The sequence below is a fragment of the Saccostrea echinata genome, unplaced genomic scaffold (assembly GCF_033153115.1).
Source record: "Saccostrea echinata isolate AGI-Se365-2 ecotype Australia unplaced genomic scaffold, CSIRO_AGI_Sech_v1 ptg000029l, whole genome shotgun sequence".
In the NCBI taxonomy this organism is placed as follows: Eukaryota; Metazoa; Mollusca; class Bivalvia; order Ostreida; family Ostreidae; genus Saccostrea; species Saccostrea echinata.
This window is the reverse complement of record NW_026889778.1, coordinates 26,905,547-26,932,500: the sequence shown is the minus strand read 5'-3', so window position 1 is coordinate 26,932,500 and position 26,954 is coordinate 26,905,547. Positions and strand designations below refer to the sequence as shown.

Genomic DNA, 26,954 nt, shown 5'->3' with positions numbered 1-26,954 from the left:
TTATAAAAACAAACTAAGTGCATGATTATGATAGACAAGGATGCCTCTTCCAAAATTTTTAAATATATGGCCTCAGTTTTTGGGGTCCTTGAGGAGGGGGGGGGGGCTCTATTGATTATATAGTGAAAAAGCATTAATTCTATTAATCATTAATTAATCCTGTCTGCTCCTTAGTGTTGAGCTGATAAATAAATTGCTTAGCTATGTTGAAAATGGGAGCTCTGAACAGAATTTTTAAATCTTGTGGTCCTAGGGTCAGGGGTTCTGGCATAACAAGGGGGGGGGGGGCTTTTGATAATATAGTGGAAAAGTGTTAATTCTTTGAAGTTCATAGTTATGATGATGAGGGTAACTCTTCCAAATTTGTAAATTTCTTGACCCTTGGTCTTGGGTTCTGGTGTTAGGGTAAGGCTTTGTTGAATCTGTAGTGAAAATGCATTGTACCTGTGAAATTCTTCTCTGCTTCTGGGCATATTGGAAGCAAACTGAGTAAAAGTTTAAATGATATGAGTAAGCGTATTTCTACCAGATTTTTAAACATCTGGACCATTGAACTAAGCATTCTGGTCCTGGGCAGGGCTCTATTAATTTGTATTCTACTGAGAGAAGTTATTCCCCTTTTCCATTCACCTTTGATAATTAATCATTGTAAATAATGTATTTGAAAGGTTAATAGAATAAGATAATTATGCAAGAATGTTTATCGTATAATTAAAAAAGTACTTTCTTAGTTTTAATAAACAGGTAGACCTGTAAGTAATAGATAAATAAAAATGAGACAAAAATAACTTATCTTATTAAAAGTTCTTCAAAGACCATAAGAGAGGTCAATGCTAGAGGTCTTAATATGGGTTTATAAATAGTACAGAAGCACTAATAGTTTGTTAATAGTCTGCATAGTGTTAAGTTGGGGACAGATTAGAACTTAATTTATGAGTTGATACTGAATACTAGACTAATTATTTTGTTGATCCTGATCTTCCTACTTCTCTTGCTTTAGGGCAACAAAGCTTCAACTATCAGTGTATTTAACTTCTGAATTGTTGTATTATACTCAGGTGACTGTTAAGGCCCTTGGGCCTCTTGTTTAAAGTTTGCTACAATATATCTTTATACTTGTAACTTTTGTTTTATGAAGTTTTCCTTACTTGCAATATCCACAATATTGTATTGATATCGAAACATGATTGTTCAATGGCTTTTGCTTATCACCCTAAATATTGTGTTTTTTTTAACATACAAGTTACCTGAATACTTTCATTTTATTTTGTGTCAATATCATCAATATCGACTCATGTTTGCTCAACCCTTGATTTGTACAGCCCTTGCCACTGTGTATATGTGTCTGTGTTTAAATATTTTGCATTTATGAAGATTGTACTTGCCATGATATCAACGATATTTGATCGATTTTGAATCATTTTCGTCATCACTTTTGTGACTGTATTTCTTTATGCAATGCTTGCGCGTATGTACTTTCTGATTGTTAAGTTTGCCCTACTGTCGATATCGACAATATCACATCAATATCGAATCAGGATTGCTAAAAACGTAATATTTCTACCAACTTCCACCCTTACCCAAAACCTAACTCCTGACAACAACAAATCCTAACCCTTTTTTATCATCCTTTTATTTACATAATCATGCCAATAATGAATCAATATCGATATCCCTTGTGGCCTTGTATAATTACATGTGTATGTTATACCTCAACTTGAAAATAAATTGTGCAAATCAGGATTGATATCAATACGAGATTGTCATGGTATTGTCAATATCATCATTGCACTAAATCAAACATGGTAACCAGTATTTCAATATTCCATTTCCAATTTCATAGTACTGATCTGGATCGATATTGATATGATATCGACATAATATTGTTAAAATCAGCGATATTGACATCGAATTCGTTCTTTGACAGTGAATGATTAGATTAAAGTTTTTGGAGCAGGTCCATTCCCAAGTAACTATAAGCCCTACCTGAAACAAACTTGCATTGGTGATGCATCTAGGGATGAACACTACTAGGCTTGCTTAGGATGCTGGATCTGGCCTACATTTTCCAGATGAGTGACCAGGTTGAAGTTTTTGGAGCAGGTCCATTCTTAAGTATCTACAAGCCCCTCCTGGACCAAACTTTCATTAGTGATGCATCTAGGGATGGACATTACCAGACTTGCTTTGGATGTTGGTTTTGAACTGCATTTTCCAGATGAGTGAATTTTAGTCATACTTTAACCAAATTAGCATGGATAATGTACCTTGGGATGGACACTTCAAGACTTGGATACTGAACTTGACCTATATTTTCCAGATGAGTTACCAGGGTAATGTTTTGAGTAGCTCTTTTGTGGCCTGTTATGATTAAACTTGCCTGGATGATGCCTCTAAGGATGGACACTTTCTATCTTGCTTTGGATGATGGAAATGACTGACATTTTCTCAAAAAGTGAACAGGTTAGAATTTTTGGAGCAGGTCCATTTCCAATTACCTATGAGTTCAACTTAAACCAAACTTGCATGGATATTGATCTTGGGATGCACACTAACTAGGAAAAAATATGATGTCAGATTGTTTAATTTACTTATAAACAATATTAGTTGAGCTGAGCTTTCTATTCTTTGATTACCTATGTTTTCTTCTCTTTTCCCCAGTATTTAAGTAAACAAACAAAGTGCCCCTGGGTCACAGGATCTAGTGTTAGTGAGGGGCTGTGTTGAATCTATAGTGAAAATGCACTATTTCTTGAAAGTTTTCTTCTCTGCTCTTGGGCAACTAGTAGGTAGACAGAGTACGAAATTGTAATAATCAAGGGAATTTTTACCAGAATTTTTTTTTAAATTTTGGACCTCATGGTCAATTAAGTGTTTTCTGCTAAGTAGAGCTGAAAGAAGTGATTCCTCTTTGCTTTTCACCTATGCTAATTAATCTGTTACTGATAGAATTTAAAGGTCAATCGATTTAGAGAAATTTTCAAGAATTAAAAAAAAAACATAGTATTAAAAGTACTTCTATTGTTTTTAATGGTTAGTCAGACAAAAGTAGCAAAACCTAATCTTTGTAAAGAACTACGCACACTAACTCTCAATTCCAGCCTACATTTTACACCCATTTTACACCCATTTAGCTCAATACCAATGGCAATTTGGCCGTAAAATCTTTGTTGATTGCAAAGAACAGATAATTTAAATTCCAAAGTTAAATAGTTAATTACCCCTAATTCCAGCTCTTTAAATAAAGGGGGTAGACGATATTTTTCATCGAAATCGGGCTTTAAAGCATCACCACATTCTAAAATATTCTTGGATATGAATAAATGTTCCTTAAATCTTTTCTTATATTTTACTCATATAGAATTAAACATATATTAATAATAAAATACAATGTTTTAGTTGTAAACCCCTTTGAAATTGGTAAAAAAAAAAAAAAAACTTTTTTTGTTACTTGAGTCACTCAGGTGACCTATTGCTATCCGTTTTCGTCTGTCGGCATGCTTCGTGTGTTAACATTTGAACATTTTTAGCTTCTTCTCTGAAACCGCTAACAAATTTCAACCAAATTTTGCATTCAGCATTTATGGGTGAAGGGGAACAAAAATTGTGACTTTCATGGTCCCTGCCCCCCCCCCCCTGGGGCCTGAGGAGTGGGGCTAAAACCACCAAAAATGATGCAATATTTAAAAATCTTCTTCTTTACTCCTGGACATCAAGCAGTCAAACTGTTGGCATCATTGTAATCTGCATTGAGCCCTCTACCAAAATTGTGAAATTCATGGCCCCAAGGTCAGGGGTTCTGGTGCTAGGGTGGGACTATATAGATCATATAGTGAAAGTGCATTATTTCTTTGAAAATCTTCTTCTCTGTTCCTGGGTATTAAATAAGCTAACTAAGTACATAGTTATGATGAGCAAGAGTGCCTCTTCCAAAATTGTGAAATTCATGGTCCCAGGGTCAGGAGTTCTGGTGTTAGGGTGGGGCTCTATTGATTATATAGTGAAAATGCATTAATTCTTTGAAAATCTTCTTCTCTGATGCTGGGTATTAAATAAAGTAACTAAGTACATAGTTAAGATGAGCAAGAATTGTGAAATTCATGGTCCCAGGGCTAGGGGTTCTGGTGTTAGGGTGGGGCTCTATTGATTATATAGTGAAAATGCATTAATTCTTTGAAAATCTTCTTCTCTGCTCCTGGGTATTAAATAAAGTAACTAAGTACATAGTTATGATGAGCAAGAGTGCTGCTTCCAAAATTGTGAAATTCATGGCCCCAGGTCCAGGGGTTCTGGTGTTAGGGTGGGGCTCTTTTGATTATATAGTGAGAATGCATTAATTCTTTAAAAATCTTATTCTCTACTCCTGGGTATTAAATAAAGTAACTAAGTACCTAGTTATGATGAGCAAGAGTGTCTCTTGATAATTTTGTGAAATTCATGGCTTCAGGGTCAGGGGTTCTGGTGTTAGGGCAGGGCTCTATTGATTATATAGTGAAGATGCATTAATTCTTTAAAAATCTTCTTCTTTGCTCCTGGGTATTAAATAAAGTAACTAAGTACATTGTTATGATGAGCAAGAGTGCCTCTTCCAAAATTGTGAATTTCATTGCCCCAGGGTCTGGGTATCTGGTGTTAGGGTGGGGCTCTATTGACTATATAGTGAAAATGCATTAATTCTTTCAAAATCTTCTTCTCTGCTCCTGGATATTAAATAAACTAACTAAGAACATAGTTATGATGAGTAAGAGTGCCTCTTCCAAAATCGTGAATTTTATGGCCCCTGGGTCAGGGGTTAAGGTGCTAGGGCAGATCTCTATTGATTATATAGTAAAATTGGATTAATTCTTTGAAAATCTTCTTCTCTGCTGCTGGGTATTAAATAAAGTAACTAAGTACATAGTTATGATGAGCAAGAGTGTCTCTTCCAAAATTGTGAAATTCATGGCTCCAAGGTCAAGGGTTCTGGTGTTAGGGTGGGGCTTTATTGATTATATAGTGAGGATGCATTAATTCTTTGAAAATCTTCTTCTCTGCTCCTGGATATTAAATAAACTAACTGAGAACATAGTTATGATGAGCATGGCTGCCTTTTCAGAAATTGTGAATTTTATGACTTCTGGGTCAGGGGTTCAGGTGTTAAGGTGAGGCTCTATTGATTATATAGTGAAAATGCATTAATTCTTTGAAAGTCTTTTTCTCTGCTCCTGGTAATTAAATAAAGTAATTAAGTACATAGTTATGATGAGCAAGACTGTCTCTTCCAAAATTGTGAATTTTATGGCCCCTGGGTCAGGGGTTCAGGTGTTAGGGCAGGTCTCTATTGATTATATAGTGAGAATGCATTAATTCTTTAAAAATCTTATTCTCTACTCCTGGGTATTAAATAAAGTAACTAAGTACATAGTTATGATGAGCAAGAGTGTCTCTTGAAAAAATTGTGAAATTCATGGCTCCGGGGTCAGGGGTTCTGGTGTTAGGGTAGGGCTTTGTTGATTATATAGTGAGGATGCATTAAGTCTTTGAAAATCTTCTTCTCTGATGCTGGGTATTAAATAAAGTAACTAAGTACATAGTTATGATGAGCAAGAGTGCCTTCCAAAATTGTGAATTTCATGGCCCCAGGGTCTGGGTATCTGGTGTTAGGGTGGGGCTCTGTTGACTATATAGTGAAAATGCATTAATTCTTTGAAAATCTTCTTCTCTGCTCCTGGATATTAAATAAACTAACTGAGAACATAGTTATGATGAGCATGGCTGCTTTTTCAGAAATTGTGAATTTTATGGCTCCTGGGTTAGGGGTTCAGGTGTTAAGGTGGGGCTCTATTGGTTATACAGTAAATTGGAATAATTCTTTGAAAATCTTCTTCTATGCTCCTTGATATTAAATAAACTGAGTACATAGTTATGATGAGTTATGATGAGTATAGTTGCCTCTTCCAAAATTATGAATTTCATGGCCTCTGGGTCAAGGGTTCTGGTGTTAGGGCGGGGCTCTATTGATTATATAGGGAAAATGCATAAATTCTTTCAAAGTCTTCTTCTCTACTCCTTGGTATTATTCAAACAGAGGAAGTGCATGGATATGATAAGGAAGAATACCTCTTCCAAATTGTGAAATTCATGGCCCCTGGGTCAGGGGTTAGGTGAAGAGGGGGGGGGGGCTCTATTGATTATATATTGAAATTGCATAATTTCTTTCAAAATATTTTTTCTACTACTGGTTATAAAGCAAGGAAACAAGTGTATAGTTATGATGAGCAAGGGTGCTTCTTCCAGAATTGTGAGTTCATGGCCCCTGCGTCAGATGTTCTGGTGTAAGGATGGGGCTTTATTTATTTAAAAATATAGTGAAAATGCATTTCTCTGAAAATCTTCTATGTTTCTGGGCATATTCGAGGCAAACAGAGTAGAAGTTTTAATATGCAAAGGTATTTTTACCAGAATTTTGAACACCTGGACCATTTAGTCAAGTGTTCTGGTCCTGCCCAGTGCTCTATTAACTTGATTTCTGCTGAGCAAAGTTATTCCCCTTTGCCATTCACCTTTGATAATTAATCACTGTAAACAATGTATCTGAAAGGTTAATAGAATATGAGAATTATGCAAGAATGTTTATTGTAAAATACAAAAAGTACTTTCACAGTTTTAATGATCAGGTAGACTTGGAAATAATAGATGAATAAAATTGAGACAAAAATAGCTTATCTTTTTAAATGTTCTTCAAAGGCCAAGACAGGCCAATGTGAGAAGTAACTAGTATTAATTGTAACGGGGACCGTTACAGATGTTCCCCAAACGCTCCCCAACTTCCTTTTGGTGTCTTATTCCCTGTAAGCTTCATTAAATAAGGCAATCAAGTATATTGGGGTTTTTTACGCATTTCTCGCGCGCGCACGGGCATGCATGTACAAAATGACCATGTCAACTTGTCTATACTTTTAATACATCTTTATATTCAAATTTCATCAAAAGATAAAAAAAATTGGCTATATTAAGTATATCTGTCATTTTACGCATTGCAAGCGCGCGCACGTGCATGCATGTTCATGATGACCGGTTCATCTTGTCAACACTATTAATATATCTACATATTTTGAGTATCAAAGCATTTCATTAAAAAGTATAAAAGTTACAGCTATATCAAGTATATTGGTCAATTTAGCATTGCATGCGCGCTCACGTGCATGCAAGTGCATATTGACAATGTCGTCTTGTCTACATTTATAATATGTCTATATTATCTGAGTATCAAAGCATTACATCAAAAAATGTAAAAGTTATGGTTATATCAAGTATATTGGTAATTTTACTCATTGCACGCGTACGCACGTGCATGCATGTGTGCGCTGACCATGTCATCTTGTGTACACTTCTAATATATATTTATATTCTGAGCTTCAAAGCAATTCATCAAAAAATGTACAAGTAAAGTCTATATAATTTGTGTTGGTTATTTCAATCATTGCGCATGCGCACACGTGCCTGCATGTGCATTCTGACCATGTCATCTTGTCTACACTTTTAGTATATCCTTACATCCTGAGTATCAAAGCATTTCATCAAAAGATATGAAAGTTATGGCTATATCAGGTATATCTGTCATTTTACCCATTGCACGCGCGCGCACGTGCATGCATGTGTACGCTGATCAAGTCTTCTTGTCTACACTTCTAATATATATTTATATTCTGAGTTTCAAAGCATTTCATCAAAAAATGTACAAGTTAAGTCTATATCAATTGTATTGGTTATTTCAATCAATGCGCATGCGCACACGTGCCTGCATGTGCATTATGACCATGTCATCTTGTCTACACTTTTAATATATCCTGACATCCTGAGTATCAAAGCATTTCATCAAAAGATATGAAAGTTATGGCTATATCATGTATATCTGTCATTTTACCCATTGCACGCGCGCGCACGTGCACGCACGTGCATGCATGTGTGCGCTGATCAAGTCTTCTTGTCTACACTTCTAATATATATTTATATTCTGAGTTTCAAAGCAATTCATCAAAAAATGTACAAGTTAAGTCTATATCAATTGTATTGGTTATTTCAATCAATGCGCATGCGCGCACGTGCATGCTTGTGCATTCTGACCATGTCATCTTGTCTACGCTATTAATATATCCTTATATTCTGAGTTTCAAAGCATTTCATCAAAAAATATAAAAGTTACAGCTATATCAAGTATATTGGTCATTTTACGCATTGCACGCGCACGCACGTGCATGCACGTGCGCGCAAAATGACCTTCGTTCCGCAAATCTACATAACATTCCTAGTAACCCTAAAAAGGTTTCACCTCAATCGGATGTGTAGTTTCGGAGATCACTCACGGACAAAAAAGTACCCAGGAAGAAAAATAATAATAATAATAATAATAATAATAATAAGAAACAGAGTAAAAACAATATGTTCCCAAACTTCGTTTGGGGAACATAATAATATGGGGTAAAAAAAAAGACATTTTGTTAAATAGTCTGCATGGTAATAGTGATAAATAGGGGACAGATAGATACTAGACCAATTATTTTGTTGATTATCTTGTTGATGCTAATCATACTATATTTCTTGCTTTTAGGCATCGGAGCTTCATTTATCAGTTTATGGATCCTCTAAATTGTTGTATTGTACTCAGGCCCTTGGGCCTCTTGTTGTAGTTTTTTGTTTGTAAACATATACCAAAATTATAGAGTTATCTCTCTTTGTTTTCCCAAAGAAGTAATGCTGTATGAAACTTCATATAAATATCTATATAGATATGAAAAATCATTCAAATGTGTTAACTTTTGAAAATTGACTTGAAGATAGGCGGGAGAACAATACTATTGTTTGCAGTTCTTAAGTGTTCTTCAAAGTCCAAGAGAGGCCATTGTAAAAGAGAATTAGATACGGTTTACTAAAAGTGCTAAAGCAGTGTTATTTTTGTTTAGCCTGCGAGGTCAAAGTGACAAATAGGGGCAATACAAGCAAACAGATAACTCTTCTTTTTTACGGAGTAATAGTGTAATTATTTTCTTAATCTCTGATTATCCAATTTCTCCTGCATTTTGGCAACAGACTTCATCTATCAGTTTATTTTAGTATATTCTATGCTTCTATGGACCCTTTAACATGTTTTACAGTGTTATATTTCATTAAGGTGAGTGACGGTTAAGGCCCATGGCCATGCTTTGTTATCATCAAATTATACTTGATTTTGTAATAAATATTGGCATTAATAAGGGCCCTTCAAGGATTTGTGTGTGCCCTATAGTATATCACTCTGTCCATTTGTCTTTCTGTCCATCTGTCATTCTTCCATCCACAAATTTTGGTTTTTTTTTCCAATTACTTTTTATGGTTGAATTTTATGGTTAAATTTAAATTTGGTATGTTGGTTGAATCGACAGTAAGACATATTTTGATGCTACATGTAAGTTTATTTCTCTATTTCATCCGGTTTGGAGCTGGGATGGTGGGGTAGATTCCTAAACTTTATACAAGAATGAATGGACAAAGAGAGATGACTGCTGAAAATGTTCCTATTCTAAATTTTAAAAGCTGGAATTAGTCCCTTGGGATTAATTAACTCTCCTCTTGAATTAAATCCAAAGTTTTATCTTCATCTGTCACCTTGAGAATAATAAACATCCCTGTCTGCAAATGAAGTTTGTTTTGAAGTTAACAGTGTTTTTAAACGTGTTAAGACTACCGGTAGCTTTACTAAATGGGATAAATAGAGAAAAATTACAGACAATCTGACAATTTTACTGAGTTTTTTTTTTTCAAGATAATTAAATATAAAGAATTGTTCACCAATTGGGAAAAAATACTGCCAAATTGGGAAAAAATGAACTTATTTTCAATTGGGAATAGGGCCGAATTTGGACCCCTGAGAAGGTACAGATAAATCCCTTATAAAAGGCCAGCCTTCAGTTAATGCAAATAACACCAACGCTTGACCATAACTGCAAAACAAACCTCAGTTGCAGACAAAGTTGTAAATCAATCTTAAAGTGACAGATAAAGATAAGTCTCTAAAGTTTCTGTAGCAAGCAAGATAATTAATCCCAGGGGATTAATTGTACTGTTCTCTCATTTCTTTTAAAGTTAACAATGTTAAGGACTTTAAAGCAATGATATATCATTCTATATCGAATGAAGTTAATATCAGACTACCTGTAAAAATTTATAGTATTCTTGATTTTACATAAGGCAAACACAAAAAAAGAAGAGGAAAAGAAAATAATTATGAAAAGACATCTTTATCTTACTTTTAGAATTCAGTAAATGATAACTCATTGTGTATTTTAATCAAAATAAAGTATGAACATTTTTTTTTTAAATACACAATTCAGAGAATGTATACATCATACAAAATTGACCTTTAATGAACATCGGCGATTTCTTAATCCGAATTTCCTCCATTTTTCTGAAAATGGTGATATTGTGTAATAATATAGATTTATTAAGTTATTTCCACCTATTCAATTGATCTATGATAATGATAAGAACTGTAGGCATACATTTTAGATAGAAAAATTTATTTTCAATGCATTTTTACATATTAAAAGGGGACTTTAAGAAAATGTGTACTTGTATAATATTTTGCAGGAGGTTTAAAATCTCCAGAAACAGATTTTAATTACCTAAATTGGAATCTCAAACAACATGTACTACCCTTAGTTTATACTTAGTTAATACTTTATACTCATGGAAATCAATTCAAGTCTATTATTTTACAATTGATCTTGTATATGATGAAGTTGGATTTATCTTATTTAATTGTCTGTTTGGTTGTCCAAAATTAGAGTTCATGCTGAAATATTAAATGAATTACACCTGAATACATGACATTAGCAAGATTTTTGAAATTTTTCCCATTTTCAGCAAATAGCCGATAATATTTTCTTAATTCCCTAAAAATGGCATTTCCCAAAATAGGCTGATAAATCCCTGTTTATAAAACACATACTTCAATTCTTGTTTAAAATTAATATACATTTAATTGAGTTATTATAAGGTATGATGTTTTTTATGTAAATACAAGGATATTATTTACGGGTTGTTGGTTATTAAGGAATTGTCTTGAAATTATATAAATACAGATACTAATTATTATTCTTCATATATTTTTACATTTTTGTAATGAAGTAAAATTTTCATTTAGTAAGCTTCACCCTTATATTTCTTCCCCTCTGCGGAGCCCTTGCTGACCGGTCAGTTTTCTATTTAATATAAGTGTCAAACGGCTAGACAAAGAGATAAAAATTAACGTAAAACTGATCGAAGATTTGTAAAGCAGGGTACATTTGGGCCCATGTGAGTGGTTAAAATTTTAAACAAAAAATATAAACGTGTTTGATCATTCTATAAAAAAAAAATCCGATTATGATCTGTACGTGTACAATTTTCCATTATACGAAGACATAAAAAAGAAATGATAAAAAGAAAGCTTATAATTAAAGTCATTATTTTCTGTAATATACTGCATTTTCTTTCAAGGAGAATGAGTACCTTTATTACTAAGAATATAATTATAATACTTAACTTTATTTCGTTTCTTTATTAACTACTTAAGCCTTTGTGCTTTGTCCAAAGACAAAAGTAGTGATTCCAAGAAACAAAAGATTGTAATCTTGAAATTGATAGTCCTTTTGGTTTGTTTTGCTTCCCACTAAATAAGTTTTAACTTTGTTTTCAGATGTATAAATCAAATTACAAGTCTATAAGTTCACATCATAGGACCTATTCAAAGGGACCCTACCAAGATAGGCAAATATACTATTCACAGAGGAGCCTGAACTCACTTCTTTTACAATCAGGAGTAACTCGAAGGCTGAAGAGAACTCTGAACAAGCATAATAAGATTACCAGACCATATAACCCGATTGATCGTTTGGAAAATCTAGCATTGCCAAGTGTCTTACAATCTTATGATAATAAATCTGATTCAGTATATTCAGACCCTTTACCAGAATACAATAGTATGGAAACCAATATGTCAGAAGAGGAGGACCAACAGCGTCAAGTCGTGACTTATCCAGTTGTCCCTTTAAATGATAATGCTGTAACAGGTCATGGTGAATGTATAATGGACAACATTTCTGATCCATGGAATGATAGTGGTTTTGGGTCCACTTCTGATACTCCAACGGCCCTCCCAAGGCCCAGAGTACTGATTTATATCCCCTTACTCAAGACAGAAAAAAGAAATCCACCAATAAAAAAATGCACAGTAGTTTCAAATTCTCAAGATGTCACCCCCCTTACCAGCACCGAGTTTAAACCCTTATTAACCGAGAATCAGAGCGGAGAGGATATTCACGATGTTGGGGATACAGGTTTAGTTAATTTGTTCACAGGGGAGAATAATCTCGCACCACGAACTGAATCTAGCATAAGTAATTCTGGAGAAAAATCAAACAATCGCTCATCCGAATATATGCTTGATGAGCCTGCTTTTGGTGTAAAAAATCAGCATCACTTTTACAAGTGTGATTTTTGTGACTTCACAGTGCCTAGCAAAGGAAAAATGAAGGTCCATTTTGAGAGTACTCTACACACAAGGGCTGCTGAAATAATGGGATATAAAATGGATGGAAAATATCATTGTAAATCTATCATTGACCCAGCAGCTGTGTTTCTGAATGCAGAAAAAAGAACTCAGGTGACTGATTTAGTTGTCATGTGCCCTATATGCTTTACTTATTATCCCACTATGTACCAGTGTGCCAATCATGCAAAGCAGAACCACTGTGAAAATGTTTATGGTATAGGAAAAGTTATTGGACAACACACAATCTATATACCATCTGCTTTAAAGTGCCTGTGTAATGTCTGGTTCAATGAGGAATCAAAATATATAAAACATATACAAACATGTAAGCATTTTCGAATTCAACCACAAGCCAACGTTTCCTTTTTCCAGGTCTGTCCATTTTGTTATGAAGTGTTTAATGATATCATTGGATGTCGAGCTCATATTCAGAGTGGAAGAAAGAGGCACAGTGTAACAAAGATTATTGAGGTCAACACTATTCATGTTAGTCATCCCACCATCAAAAAACCAATGTTGCCATACGCTTGTGGTCCAACATTACAAGACACCTCTGAAACTAGAGTGATTTATCCTCGTAACAGGAAGAAAGCCATGCGAGCTTGGAGAAGGAACAAAAGAATGACCCGGAATGCCTTCTGTAAGAGGAACAAGTCTAAGAGGAACACATATAAAAAAGACCAAAACGCAGTAAACCATGTTTGACCGTTATTATAAAATGGTTAAGAAGGAAAGCTATGCTGACCTGGGGAAGGAACATAAGAATGACCCAGAATGCCTTCTGTAAGACCAACAAACTTAACAGGAACAAATATAAAAAAGACCAAAAAGCAGTGAACCATGTTTCACAGTTATTATAAAATGGTTTAGTTGTGAGAAGGAATTTTTTTCTCTTCTATATCTGAGTTTCCCTGTGATACTGAATATAGATTTGCTACATTTATCAGGCTTCTTTTTTCAATTTTGTAACAAAGGTCATCGTATTTTTAGTTTAAATTATTCCTCCACTTGATGTAGGATTTATTCATAATGATGTTTTTCTGTATTCATTTTTGGAGAATAATTCTTAGAGTGAAATTTTAGTCAATAGCCCAGTACATGTATTCATATATTTTACAAACAGATGAAAAAGATTCGAATCAGTGACTCAGTTAATTATTAGAATATATGTCTGAAATATATTTAATAAAACTTTGTTTAATTCACATTTAGTGTAGTTTTCTGCGGTGAACATTCAAATCCATTGGAATTCATAAACATTTAACCCATGTTAGCATTCTCAAAACCTTGTTATGGCACAAAAATACCAAAGGGGAACTACATACACTTTCAGTACATCACCGTCCTAATATGCAGCGTAATGTTTTGAAAAGTAACAAAACTAAGTTAAATCGAATGAAAAAAAAGCGGAATCCTTATAATTATGTAATCCTATTCTATTTATAGCTTTGTGTCCTTTCAGCATGCTATTGTTAATAAAGGAATTGCAAATCTCATCGATTTCAGTCTAGACGTATCCTAAATTTTACCGTCATTATGATTTTAGAAAAAAAGTGCTTGACATATCAATTAACCATAACATTCCAGGAAATCACATTGCCTCCATCTACCCACGATGACGCTCTCTCTAATTATAGAATGTATGGATTGATTTTGCACACGGCTCATAATTTGTTCAGAGTTCATTCAACAAATTATACAATGTCATTTAAACTATTTCTTAGCTATATCTTTGCTAGGGATATTCATTTACTGTTCATAAAATAAAATCGTTTACCAATTTAATATACTGAGTAGAATACATGCATGAATACGTTTTGTTTTATTTCCTTCCAACTTTAATAAGGAATTCTGTAAAAAACTTGATTTTTTTTTTTTGCAAAATTATTTTTCTTTACAAAGGTTAGCCCTTTTGATTCCATGTCCCTCATCCCATTTCAAAATGAACGTCCATATTACAGTTTTCTAAATACAAAATATATTTTTTTAAAGGCAGTATAAGACAGTCAACTAAATACTAAAAATATAACAACAATGCCCGGTTAAAATCTGTTTTAATTAAATATGTTATATGTTATATTAAGAAAAGCATGTTGATATGGCTATCTTTTGTGCACGTCATACTCCGTTGAGAAATGATGTAATACTCGTAGGAAAAAAATCTTAATTTGCGTTAAGTAAAATAAAAAGAAAAAGTCTACGAACTTTCTGATTCTGATTTTGGCCCGAATTCCAATTTTGCATGAGGATCCTTTTCCAATTCATAATTCTCATTTCATGATCAAATGCCGACGATTCCTTTGAAAGGAATACTTGTTTTAAATATGTTTTTAAAGTCTGGAAAAAAGGTCCTCATGCATAATTGGAACTCAAGCCAAAACTGTCAGTGAGACTTAATGTTAAGCGCTTTAACTACAACACTACAATTTTGGAAAACTTTACATGAACTCTGGCAATTGAAAAATATATTGTTCAGAGCGGGGGATGGGGTATCATTGCCTTTTTCACACCCTTATTTTAATTTGTTACCTGTGTGGTACAGTACTTAAACAGTCTATATACAAATTACCATGACCTATGGAAATCACGAACAATATTCAAGCTCAGAAGTCCATTCAAAAAATTCAAATTAGTAGCAGAGTAAACACGGACCTGTAAAACATCAGAAGTGGAATCAGGTGCCATGGAGGAGTGAGTATCCTCCTACCGACCAGTCATACCCGCCCCGTCCTTCTTGTCACGATTGGTGAAGCACTGGTCAGCATTTGACTTAATGATAGATTGCATCTGCTGACAAGGTCATTTTATCGATATAGAACTTGCGAAATGTTGAATTTAAGCAAGACTACAGATATTCTCTTTTAAGAAATTGTTCATACGGAGAGCATGCTCTTGCGTGTCGAATCAACTGAGAGACATAAACCCCATTGCTGGTGATAAGGGTAATTATCATTTGTATCATTTTTTTTAATTTGTTTTCTTCTCATGTATAAATTCTTCATATGGATACACACATGTACAGAAATATGTCTGCTAATAACGGAGCGCTATTGGTACCCATGGGAATTCCGACAGAGTGTTTGAAGCCCCGGTCTTCAAAAACTAAATAGATATTGTCAATCAGAAACTCAAGTATCTTTTTAATATCAACTTCATGGTACTTGTGTTTACAATCAGAGTGTTTTTTAAAAAATAATGTTGCAAATGACCGATGACAAGGTAAGAAAATTTACGAGTCCCATTTTTATTGAAAAAAGCACCTTTTAATGATGTCAAATGCCTGGACTTTAATTTATTCTTGGGAAAGTTGTATTAAATGTTGAAAAGTCGTACGTTTCTTGTTATTGATCTCGGTAGAATTTAGTGATTTCAAGTTCTTTGGAGTTTTTAAGAATCCATATCTGCTTTACACAACTTCTGTTGTACAGTAATCCTGAAGTTTCTCCTTCACTGCTATAAACATTTCAGTGAGGAGTAAATAAAGGCTTGATAGAACATTTACTAGAACCCGCTATGTATCTTTGTTTGTAAGAATTATTATGAAGTTTTGGAATCCAGTATAGAGGTACGGAAATTCAAATTCATTTTTATTATTGGGAATATTAAAAAAAATATTAAACCATATTTTTTCTAGACCTCTTATTTATAAGATTCTTTATCATAATTTATTTCGTACAATAAATTAAAATTTCTAGAATTCCAACTTTAAAATATTCAATAAAAAACCACGATTAAATTCCATTAAAAAACAAAAAAATAAGTAAGGAAGTATATCTTGTGGCGGAAGTAATTTTTTTAATGAGAAAATTTTTATCTTTCAAAGACATACGGTATTGTTAAGTTTAGACCCCTAATTTTCAATGCAGGCTGCACACCGAATTATTTTCTGCAGTTAAATATTTTATTCTGGTCCCGAATTTTAAATTAAATTAAAAATGATGAATTTGATTATCATATTGTGGCTTTAATAGTAAATATATTGTTAAAGTTAAGAAAAAAACCTCAGTTTTAACTAAAAGTTAGCATTTGTAGTAGTACCTAAAATATGCATCATAGACCCCGAATTTTGATTTTGTTTTCTGAATATTCAAGTATATATAAGATTACTTTGACTATTCTGCTTAAACTCAGTAAAAGCTTAAGCCTTTAGTTAAAATAATTATAAATTTGATACATTAACATTCCATTTGTGTTCAGATTTGTTCTTATTAAGTAGATTTTGCAAGAGCTAATAAGTATACTCTGCTAATTGTTTACCTTAACTTTGTTTCTTTATTTTTAATTGATAAATTAATATATCATATTAGTTTTCCTCAGAATTAAAATAAAAGCTTTTTGACTGAAATTTATCAAATTAAGATTTTATTTTAAAAATTCTACTTATCAAGTTTTCTAGTTTTCTAGTAAGCATGTTTATATTCTATCGAAATCTTTGTTTTATTTTTTTTTTTTTAATGTTTTTTTAAAGCGCATTTTCAAAAAATATGACATTTTTATATAGGTTTCTTAACCTATATTAAAGTATTACATTCACGAATAAAGGTATGTTAAGTAAATTCCCAGTTTCGCCAAACAAATATATACAAAAACTCCATTTTTTATCCAATATGTCTAGAGTAGAATTTTAACATTGAATCGAATGAGGTATTTTATCCATATAGGTTGCTTCAATATTTTTAAATCGGTTATCTTTCTTATATTGTGTTGTATGTTTACATTTATTACGTTTCAACAGTGAAATACTGTGATTTATTTATTGAATAAAAGTGATATTCTCTTACAGTGTGAAAGGATACCAAAATGATATTCTCTCACAGTGTGAAAGGATATCAAAGTAAGTAAAAACTAATTTCTGGCCTGTCATAAGATAAAGATAGTAACTAAACATCTTGAAAGAGCTAAAAATCCAATTTTCTTCCCAAATATGTTGCTAAAATCCATGCTATGTAATGTTTTCAATCTCACAAGTGATAAGTTATGACATCTCAACCGCTCAACTATGACGTCAAGCCTATGACACTGTGTTAAGAAAGGACAGAGGCAAAGGGAAAATTAAAAAAAAAAAAAGAAGTGATAAACAGAAAATTCAATGTTTTGTAAGATGAAAATGGAATTTATTTCACTCGCGAGACAGGATTTTTTGACATTTTCACTCGTGCTTCACACTCGCGAAAATATCAAAAAATCCTGTCTCACTCGTGAAATAAATTCCATATTCATCTACAAAACATTGAATATCCTCTATTTATTCGACGTGTACTGATTACTTTACAATACAATATTGGTAAAGTTATCAGCGCTGGTTACATTTGTATTAATAAGGTATTACGGTGTAATGAAATTTCTCAGACGATTTTGGGGATCATTGCTTTTCATTGAAAATTTGCTCCAAGATAATTTTTATTATAACGTGTTTCCATCATATTTCATATTTGTAATTTTTAATCAAAAAATGAGTCTGAAGGTATAAATTGGATTAGTTAGAAAACTATTTCAGACAAAGATAGCAGTCTTTTGAATCAAATGTCATACAAAATGCAGTGCAATTCTGATGGTATGTCCTTGTCTGTTAAAACAATATATCTCCAAAGAATTAACCCTAACATTCATCACAAATTCGAAAACAGTTCATTTCTTATAAAATACCATAGGGAAGCAAATTATCTTCATCAATTGTGACGTCAAAACAATACTTCAATTTTTTTTAATTAAAATTGACCCTTTAAAGACAAAATCTTGTGGCAAGTCATCAGACAAAAATGTTGTCATAAGAAATGGACTTAATTTTTGAGAATTCATAAGATATATGAACTACAAACTTTACGTCTGATACTTAATGGGTGTACATATGAAGCTTCGCATTTTATATCTTCAAATCTCAAAAAAATAAATTGATTTCTTACTTACTGTGTAGAGACTTATAATGAACAACGAATTTGAGAAATGGAAAAGGAATTTAATGAAATTACTCTTTTTGACTTGCAAAGTTATTGAAATCTCAATAACTTTTCTTAAAATTTATGTGATTTAACTTTAATTTAGTTGAAGGAAAATCCGTTGTAATTGTAAGTTATTTAGATATTTTTCAATCTTATCACTGTAGGCTTGCAGAGCAAGAACACTGCTATTTTGATACTTGTAAACCAGAGTAGATGCTGGAATGGAATAAATCCCTCACTACTCGGTATCTACTCAGAAGTTTATTATTACCCAAATGATGTAAACTTTTGACAAAGTGCTACCTGCAAAGAAATAAGTTTGGGGAACTAAAAATAGTGAATATTGGATGACTATAAAAGATTTAATCTTTTGTAAAGTATTCCTTTGAAGAATATGAAATCAATATTACTGAATGAATCTTGTGAAACGAAATTTGAAATTTTACATTTTTATTTTTTAGATAGTACTAATAGGACAAGGCCAGCGATATGGAACAGAATTGTTGCTGCTCAATATTTACTCGTATTCTTTGTTTAGTTTTTCATTACGGACTTGTCAATCAAAGACAAATGGACAATTTCATGTCCTTTTGTTTGCAAAAAGTCTGCTTATGAGACTTTTATTAAGAACTTTTGAAGACATTTTGCCTTAGAAATATGTTTTATTAGCCATCTTTTTTTCTACATTTGATACGCGGGAATTAAGAGAGAGAGAGAGAGTTAAAATTCCTCGTAGGAGATATGCAACAACATGATTAGTATGAATTGTTCACGGAAAAATAGCAGCATGGGTAAGTAGGCATATTTTGCTAAAGTCTAAAATCATTTAACATTTGGAATTATGAATTGGAACTTTGTTAAACTTTATCATAAAATACCTTGATTTTTTAAGTGGTAAACTTGAGTAAACTTGTAAATTCTTAAGTAGAATTAAGTTTTTAAGGATATATAAAAATACATGCACATTTTTTTTATTTTTTAATTGAAATTGTTTGATACAAGTCGCCATCATGTAGACCATAAACCACATTTACATGTATATAATGAAGTTGGAAATAAAGAACAATAATCTTTTACGGTTCATTGAACCACACTTGTATAATGTCTCAATTATGTAAAATATGTTGTTAGAAACTGAAGATAATGACAAAGATCGAACACATAATTCCTGTCAACAATACAAATGTAATGTGAACAGAACGATACAGGGACCAGAGAAGGTTTGCCTAGGAGAAGTACGTCAAATGATTGGAAATAAATTACGTGTGGAAAAAAAAATCATACGTCTATACGATATTAGATCTTGACAATGTTTCTTCTTTGAGACATTGAAACACTTTTTCTTATTGTACAGCTGTAAATTTAAAAATAATATGATTGACAAACCTTTTTCTTTCCTTGCCAAAAAGTTTATTCTTATAAACCTGAAACAATTTACAAAATGCTTTGGTTCTTTAGCGTTAAGTGAAATAAGATATTTAGATATATTTACTGAATTCTAAGCTAATTGTAAACTTTTTTTTCATTTTAGGTTAAAAGTGCGTATTGTTCCTGCTGCAGTGTAAATATGAGCAGGTCTGTAACATCTCCTCTGTTAAAGGTCTCCACCTTGAAAAAAAATTAAAGAGATGCTTTTAAATGCACGCAACTGGTATTTTATTTTATTTCACAGTCTATTCTCCGCAATTTAAATGACAATTTAAAATCATTAAACTCTTTAAATTAAAATTTTGACAAACTTTTAAATTGTTATTGGGACGGGCTTTTAGCTTATTCTTATTCAAAGAAAGAGATTTGGAATGAAACAAAAATTGTGAACATTCGATCGCAATGAAAAAGATTCAAATAAAGGATACGGAAATAAAGCCATAGATATCAAACAGTGATCGACATAAAAAAAAAAAATCTGTTAACAATACAAATCTGTAATGAGGGCATAAAACACGACCCCCTGGACATTCCAGAGGCGGGACTAGGTGCCAAGGAGGAGAAAGCATTTCGTTTGGATACTTTGAATAAAAACCTATTTGCATACAGATAATTTTAGATGTAACAGATGAATTAAAATTTATCACTTCACAGCAAGAAGGAAACCCTGCATAAACTAGGTGAAATACAATTGACACTTTATGAAGAGTACAAGAACAAATAACTTTTGAAAAAGAGAAATCATACTCAGCATCAGATTTTCAACTCACTTGAAAATGAAGGTGATTTTCAACGTTTTAATTTGATTTGATTTTTCAAAACTCAGGTTGTATGACAAAAGCTTAACTCGTATCTCAATTTAAGAAAACAATTATCAATGCAATGTATACTTAACAATGTAAAAATTAAAGTCAAACCTGTGTGCTCGATCTTAAATTGCCTTCATCCATCTTTATTGGTGGGCCACCTTTCCTATAGGATTGTAGATTTCTGCGTTAAAATAAAGGATAAACATTCATATTTTCATTTTATCTACATGCGGCTGTTTGTTAATTTGTATGGTAAGTTACACGTGTGCTAAGAAAAATCAGTCAAGAAATAATTTTGAAAACACAACGAAAAACATTATTGAACAATTTACTCAAGATCTCGGATGTTGCTGCTACGTCCAAATAAGGTTCGAAGAAACGTTTCTTCAGTAACTCATAGTTCTCTCTCTTTTCCTTGTTACAGCAACACATTATGCTCAGAAATGTATACCTACATTCTGTGTACCTCCACACAAACAAAAAAGGATTGATGAAAGAGTTTAAAAGAAGCAAAAGTCCCGTGAAACTCTGCCACGTCAAAATTCTTTTCTTATTCGATGGATCAGTATTAATGAGATCAATAATATTCATTATTATCAATGGGGTGTAAAGAAACATGAAACATCCAAGAATTGCTGATAACTTGATAAGAATCCTTGCTTGGTATTTGAATTGTTTTTCCCTGGCCAAAGCTTTCAAACCAGAGGTTTTATTCGATATTTTGTGCAATTTTACGAACATCAATATGTACAAGACAACATTCAGAGACATCAGAAAACAGAATATGATCGTAACGATAAGGAGACCAATTTTTCCATTTATTATGTATGAACAGACGACAAATTTCTGATGATTGTAATCTTGGAATCCATCGTAAAAATTCACCACAGTAAGTATTAATCCAATGAACCAAATTCCCAAAATAATACTGCCACTTCTTTTTTTGCCAAATACTTCAAGGTATCTAAATGGAAAATACAAAGCAATAAACCGATCAGCAAGCATGCCAGTAATTGTCAGAAAGGACACAACCACCCCAATACAGTAAAAATACATCAGAAACCGGCATAATCCTTCCTCCAACATCGTAGGTAGAAATGCATCTATCAAAATAGCCAAGCCTGTCAAGAGATCCGTGGCAGCCAAATTTATAGACATAAGCCTAATCTGCTTATTCATCCGTTTACTTTGAGCAAGGATAATTATGGCTAATAAATTAATCATAGCAATCAACAGCCCTATAAACGATGGTACAAACGCATTTTGTAGGACGAGGGTGCTGCGTCTTGTTCCATTGGCATACATCTTGAATTATGCATTGTTCTGTTTGATACTTTGAATCTATATCTGTGAAATTAATGTCTAATGATGTCATAGATAATTACTATATTCATTTAATGTTCAGTGTTTTTTTATTCGACTGTTTTTCGTACCTTTACCTTTTTCACATTATACCTCTAGTCAATCCCAGTAACTCTCCATTTCATTGACAGGGTTGTCAAACATAATGTTAAAAATCTGAGACCCTATATTATGAGAATGATTAGCTTACCATTAATATATTTCTTATATCGTGAAACTTATCGAAATAGATATAATTTACAGAAATCTGAAGTAAGATTTGATATAATTAGCACTCGATGTTGTTCGAGGACACCTCTTTTCTGCGTATATTCGTTTATTATCTTTGATCATAATTATCTTTAAGTAGCAAGGAATGAAAATGTGTGCATAATGTGAGCACAATAAGTATTTGAGATTACTTTTCTTAAACACGCACATCAATCTAAGTATAAATCTAAATATAAAAAAAGGAAAGCATCGATGATATATATTTTTTTAAAAAAACTTATTATTATAATTTAAACTGATATTGAATGAAGACTTAATCATGTTAATACAGGAAAGAGAATAAGATACAAAGTTAGATGCTATTGCCAGCTGAGGAGCTCAAAAAAGATCAAAAAGAGAAATGGATGAGTGAAAGAGAACGTAAAACAAGTTTCTTTCTAGGATTAAGAAAAACACTTATTGAATTAACCAATATTATTTGAAACAAAAATAAAACATTTGTTTGGTTGAGATGTTTCAAAGCAATTGTAAGCCACTTGTTTTAATTCTAAATTTGACAAATGTTTCGATCCTTAATTGACATCTGCCTATGCAGGTGTAGAGTTATTCATTGTGGGATTCTTGACTTCCGTGTTGAAAGGAAAGCTTTTATAAGTCATATTTTCATCTCTTTTTAAGCAGCTGGCTGTTTGTAAATCGGTTTCGTTCATTAACACAATGTATGGTAAAAACAAAAATCAGTCAGCAAATGATTAAAATCAGTAATGAATGATTCACTCAAGACCCTTGTCATGACTTTCCGGTCTCGATGTGGTTCGAAAAATTATATTTCCTTTATTGCCCACGCTTTTCTGTTTTATTCTTGTTGCAATAACAAATATTCATTAGATATCAAAGTCAGACTCTAATTTCCGTACACATTCATACAAGTAGCATGGGATTCGTTAAAAAAGTACAAATAAAACAACTGTCCTGCAAAAAATTTGTTACGCCAATTGCAACAAAAAATAAATTAAGGCAGCCAAAGTTTTTGAGAAAAAGTAGTGAAGAGAGGTGTTATAATACAAAATAGTAAAATAAGGCACTAAAGAAGATGATATAAAAATAAACACAGTGAAAGAAACAGAAATGAGATATAAAGAAACATAGGTATTTATGAACAAAGAACAAAAGATAATGATACACCACACATTAAAGGTTACAAAAACTCGCGCGCTGATGATTGAAAACATATTTCGATCTATTGGTCAAACATAATATGGAAACGTATACCGAGGTCTGCTGAGGGATAATGATGACAATAAACATGGCTTGGACTAAATATTAAAATTGCCTTCATTGAAGCCAGAAGATGCCAAAAATAGTACAATGATAAATATGACGAAAAATTGCTATCATTACAGGTTTTGAAAGACTATAGGCAGTCGTACCGCTTTGATGTTCAAAGACATGTAAATCAAAGGTCACTGTTTTAAATTACCTAAAACGTCATTTGTTTATCAGTAATTTTGCCCCATGATGCAAAAGAAAAACTGTTTATAATGAAATGCAGAGAAAACAGATCATTCTCATAAGTCTATAAAAACAATTCAAATTATGAACAGAACTAAGCGAACCTCTGAGAGCAGAGAAGGCATCAAGTACCATATAGGATTAAGCATCCCTTGTCGACCGATCACAACCGCCGTAGGCTCCTTGTCATAACTGGGTAAACGGAGAAATTCCGTAGATAATTCAATGTGAAAATAATGGTCAAATTAATATGAAAGACACCAGGCAACATTCGAATTAATGACAGATATTACTTGTAATCAAGGAGTTTTTCGGCCATAAAGTTGCAAAATAGTAATATCCTTTTGTCATAAACTTATTTGTCAAAAGCCTGTCTATTTTTTGTAAATTCTTCCTAAATAAAATTTTTTTACATCCATTTTTTTCCTTTTTGAACAGGCCTAGGTCAAGATAGGGCGCTTGTTTCGTGATAAGGGAACCTGGGTTGGATTCTTGTTTGCCTCGCCATGTCAAACCAAGACGGAGATATACATATATGAAGTGATTGTTCCTTCGCCAGTCGCCCGGCAGTAGAAGGGAAAGTCACGGGTCTTTATATTAGACTTGGTTTTGGCACGCTCAAGAACCCTCAATGCTCAAGAAAGTCAAAAAGGGACTTATTGTATGGTATGTTTTCAATAGATATTTGCAATCCTTTCAGTATCTTTTATTCCTTTAAAGTATATCTTCATGATACCCACATCTCCACCAACATACAGAATTCTTTGGACAATAAATATTCACTCAGAATGCAACAAAACCTATATTTAATTCAATCTGTGAAAATTCTGCCTAAGCATAATTTAAATAGCTCTGCATTTGATTTATTGAAAAGTTCGTTCATCTTCATCTTCTCATCTTTAGATAGAAGTGTTTATATTTTTCTTACAAAAAGCTTTTACGTAAAATAATTTGATTCAAAAGTATTTACCTAGAAATAAAAGTATAAAGAAACAATTTGGGTTTGCTGTGTCAATTCTTGATGTTTAATATTAATACAATTTGGGTTTGCTGTGTCAATTCTTGATGTTTAATATTAGAAAAAAATGAGAATTACTTGAACATTTTTAATGATGGGCTTATTATTTTAAAATCTGTTTTACAATTACATAAAAAATTTGATTTGCTATATCAATTTCTTAATATGACTTCAATTATTGCGACATATTTCTACTTAAAGCAACTTAAATCTTTCAGTTCAGTGACCATATATAAATATGTTTCTGACTGAAAAGGTCATTAAGAAGTTTCATAAAAAGTGTTTTCTATACCTACCGAAATCACACAAGTCAAAAGCAATAAACATAGATAATTCTGAATATATCAATTATCTTTACCCAGAGGATCTTTCATTCAGACCAATAGTGGGAGGACGCAGTATGTTAAGGCAGTACCCAGGTCATATTTCGGCGAAGTTAGACTTTTTTCGTAAAATGTAACATTGTGAAATCGGAAAAGCCATAGATAAAACATTTACTATTATTATCCATTGTATGGACGTCATTGAGTCTTGGCCTAAAAGAAGCACTCCACTACGACGTCATCACGTGACGTCTATAAATAGAAAAATTGCCTTAATGAAAAAGTGAAAAGTTCAACACTACCCCGGAGATAATTCATTTCTTTTAGTGAAAATAATTATGTAAAAACATCATTGGGCCATGAAAAGTGCTGCTAGAACCCTACTCTCCCGACACAGAAAAAAATTTTTCCAAAGTTTCGCATGAAACCTTATCAAAATTTTTACATTTTATACATACGATCAAGGAATTGTTATCAATGTTAACCACACGATTCTAGCAGCACATTCCAAATACTATGAATACAAGCTTTCGATACAAACAAGAATTATGTTTCAAAGTATGCGGCGTAGTGTTGAACTTTTGCATCTTTGTTGTTATAGAACGACAGAGAAAAGGCTGATCGAGATTTCAAAGCACTTCCTGTGATCAATATAAGAAAACATGAAAATAATATATCAGCGCACCTGATTCTCAATCTTTATTTCCTTATGAATCACACATAACATTCAAGGAATATGCTTTAAAACTCCCATTTCATATATTTGTTTACATAAATTCTTTGAATAATGCAAAGAGGTAAAAAGTTACCTTTAAGATGACTTGCATTTTTTGAGACATTTACCAGACAAAAGTTTTCCTAGAGACATATTAGTTACGATTGACGTAACTAACTTATATGCTATCATCCATAGTGCACTAGATCTCAAGGCACTGTAAAATTGGATTAACAAACATGCGGAACAAATATATAGCCATTTAACAAATGATTTTCTCTTGAAAACCAGAGAATTAGTGATAAAAACACCATATTTTCATTTTATGAAAAACACTTTCAGCAAATCAAGACACAAAAATGGCCAAACTCACGATACTGTTACTTAACTAAAGGATATTAAGAGGAAATACTGTATACAAAAACTGGTGAACGGTTCGATTTAGCCACTGCAGAAAAAAAATTAAAAACAAATGGAAAATATATCCTGTTGGCTGTTTCAGCATTTGGAAAGAAAGCAACATGAGTATAAAAACTTTCAACAACATTCTTATAATGAGCTTAAGCTTGATCCCGACATCAATTTTACTACGAAAGAGAGCCAGTGTACTTATATTAACGTCATTCCCATAACATTTGTCAAATAATTAAAAATTAAAAGTCTTTAGAATTTAACATGAAAGCGCTAACATTTTACAACTAGTGTTTTTTTTTTTCTTATTATAATACAATTGTATTTGCAAGAAAAGTCACACAGTTTTACAATTTTACAAGCCGTCGGACTCTAGGAGAACCGAGCTATTTGAGCCTGTGTTATTAAGTATCTGGTTTGTTTTGCTTTTATGTTCCGCCTTTAGAAGGAAACGCAAAGGCATAGACAAACGTAAATCCTAAATCCTAAATCAAATTCAAACGTAAGCTTAGTATAAATTGATTTTATGATGATCAAAATGACATCACGATAAGTTTCTTTTAAAATTCTCGATTCCTTACACTTTTTGCTAGATCAGGCAGCGAAAATAATCATAGTTGCTTAGTATCATAATACTAGTACAAACCTTGAAACGTGCTACTCCCCCAAAAAGCGTG

General features: G+C 32.5%; 2 protein-coding genes across 2 annotated transcripts in view; one reads left to right on the top strand and one right to left on the bottom strand.

The window, feature by feature from the left end:
* Window positions 1-13,851, top strand: part of LOC133194682 (uncharacterized) — a 21,378-nt gene extending 7,527 nt beyond the window's left edge. The window contains exon 2 of the mRNA XM_061330586.1: window positions 11,696-13,851. Coding sequence (XP_061186570.1) covers window positions 11,696-13,255 — 1,560 coding nt within the window. The 3' untranslated portion in view covers window positions 13,256-13,851. The remainder of the gene's footprint in view (window positions 1-11,695) is intronic.
* Window positions 1-26,954, bottom strand: part of LOC133195760 (uncharacterized protein K02A2.6-like) — a 410,189-nt gene that overhangs the window by 341,885 nt on the left and 41,350 nt on the right. The window lies entirely within an intron of this gene.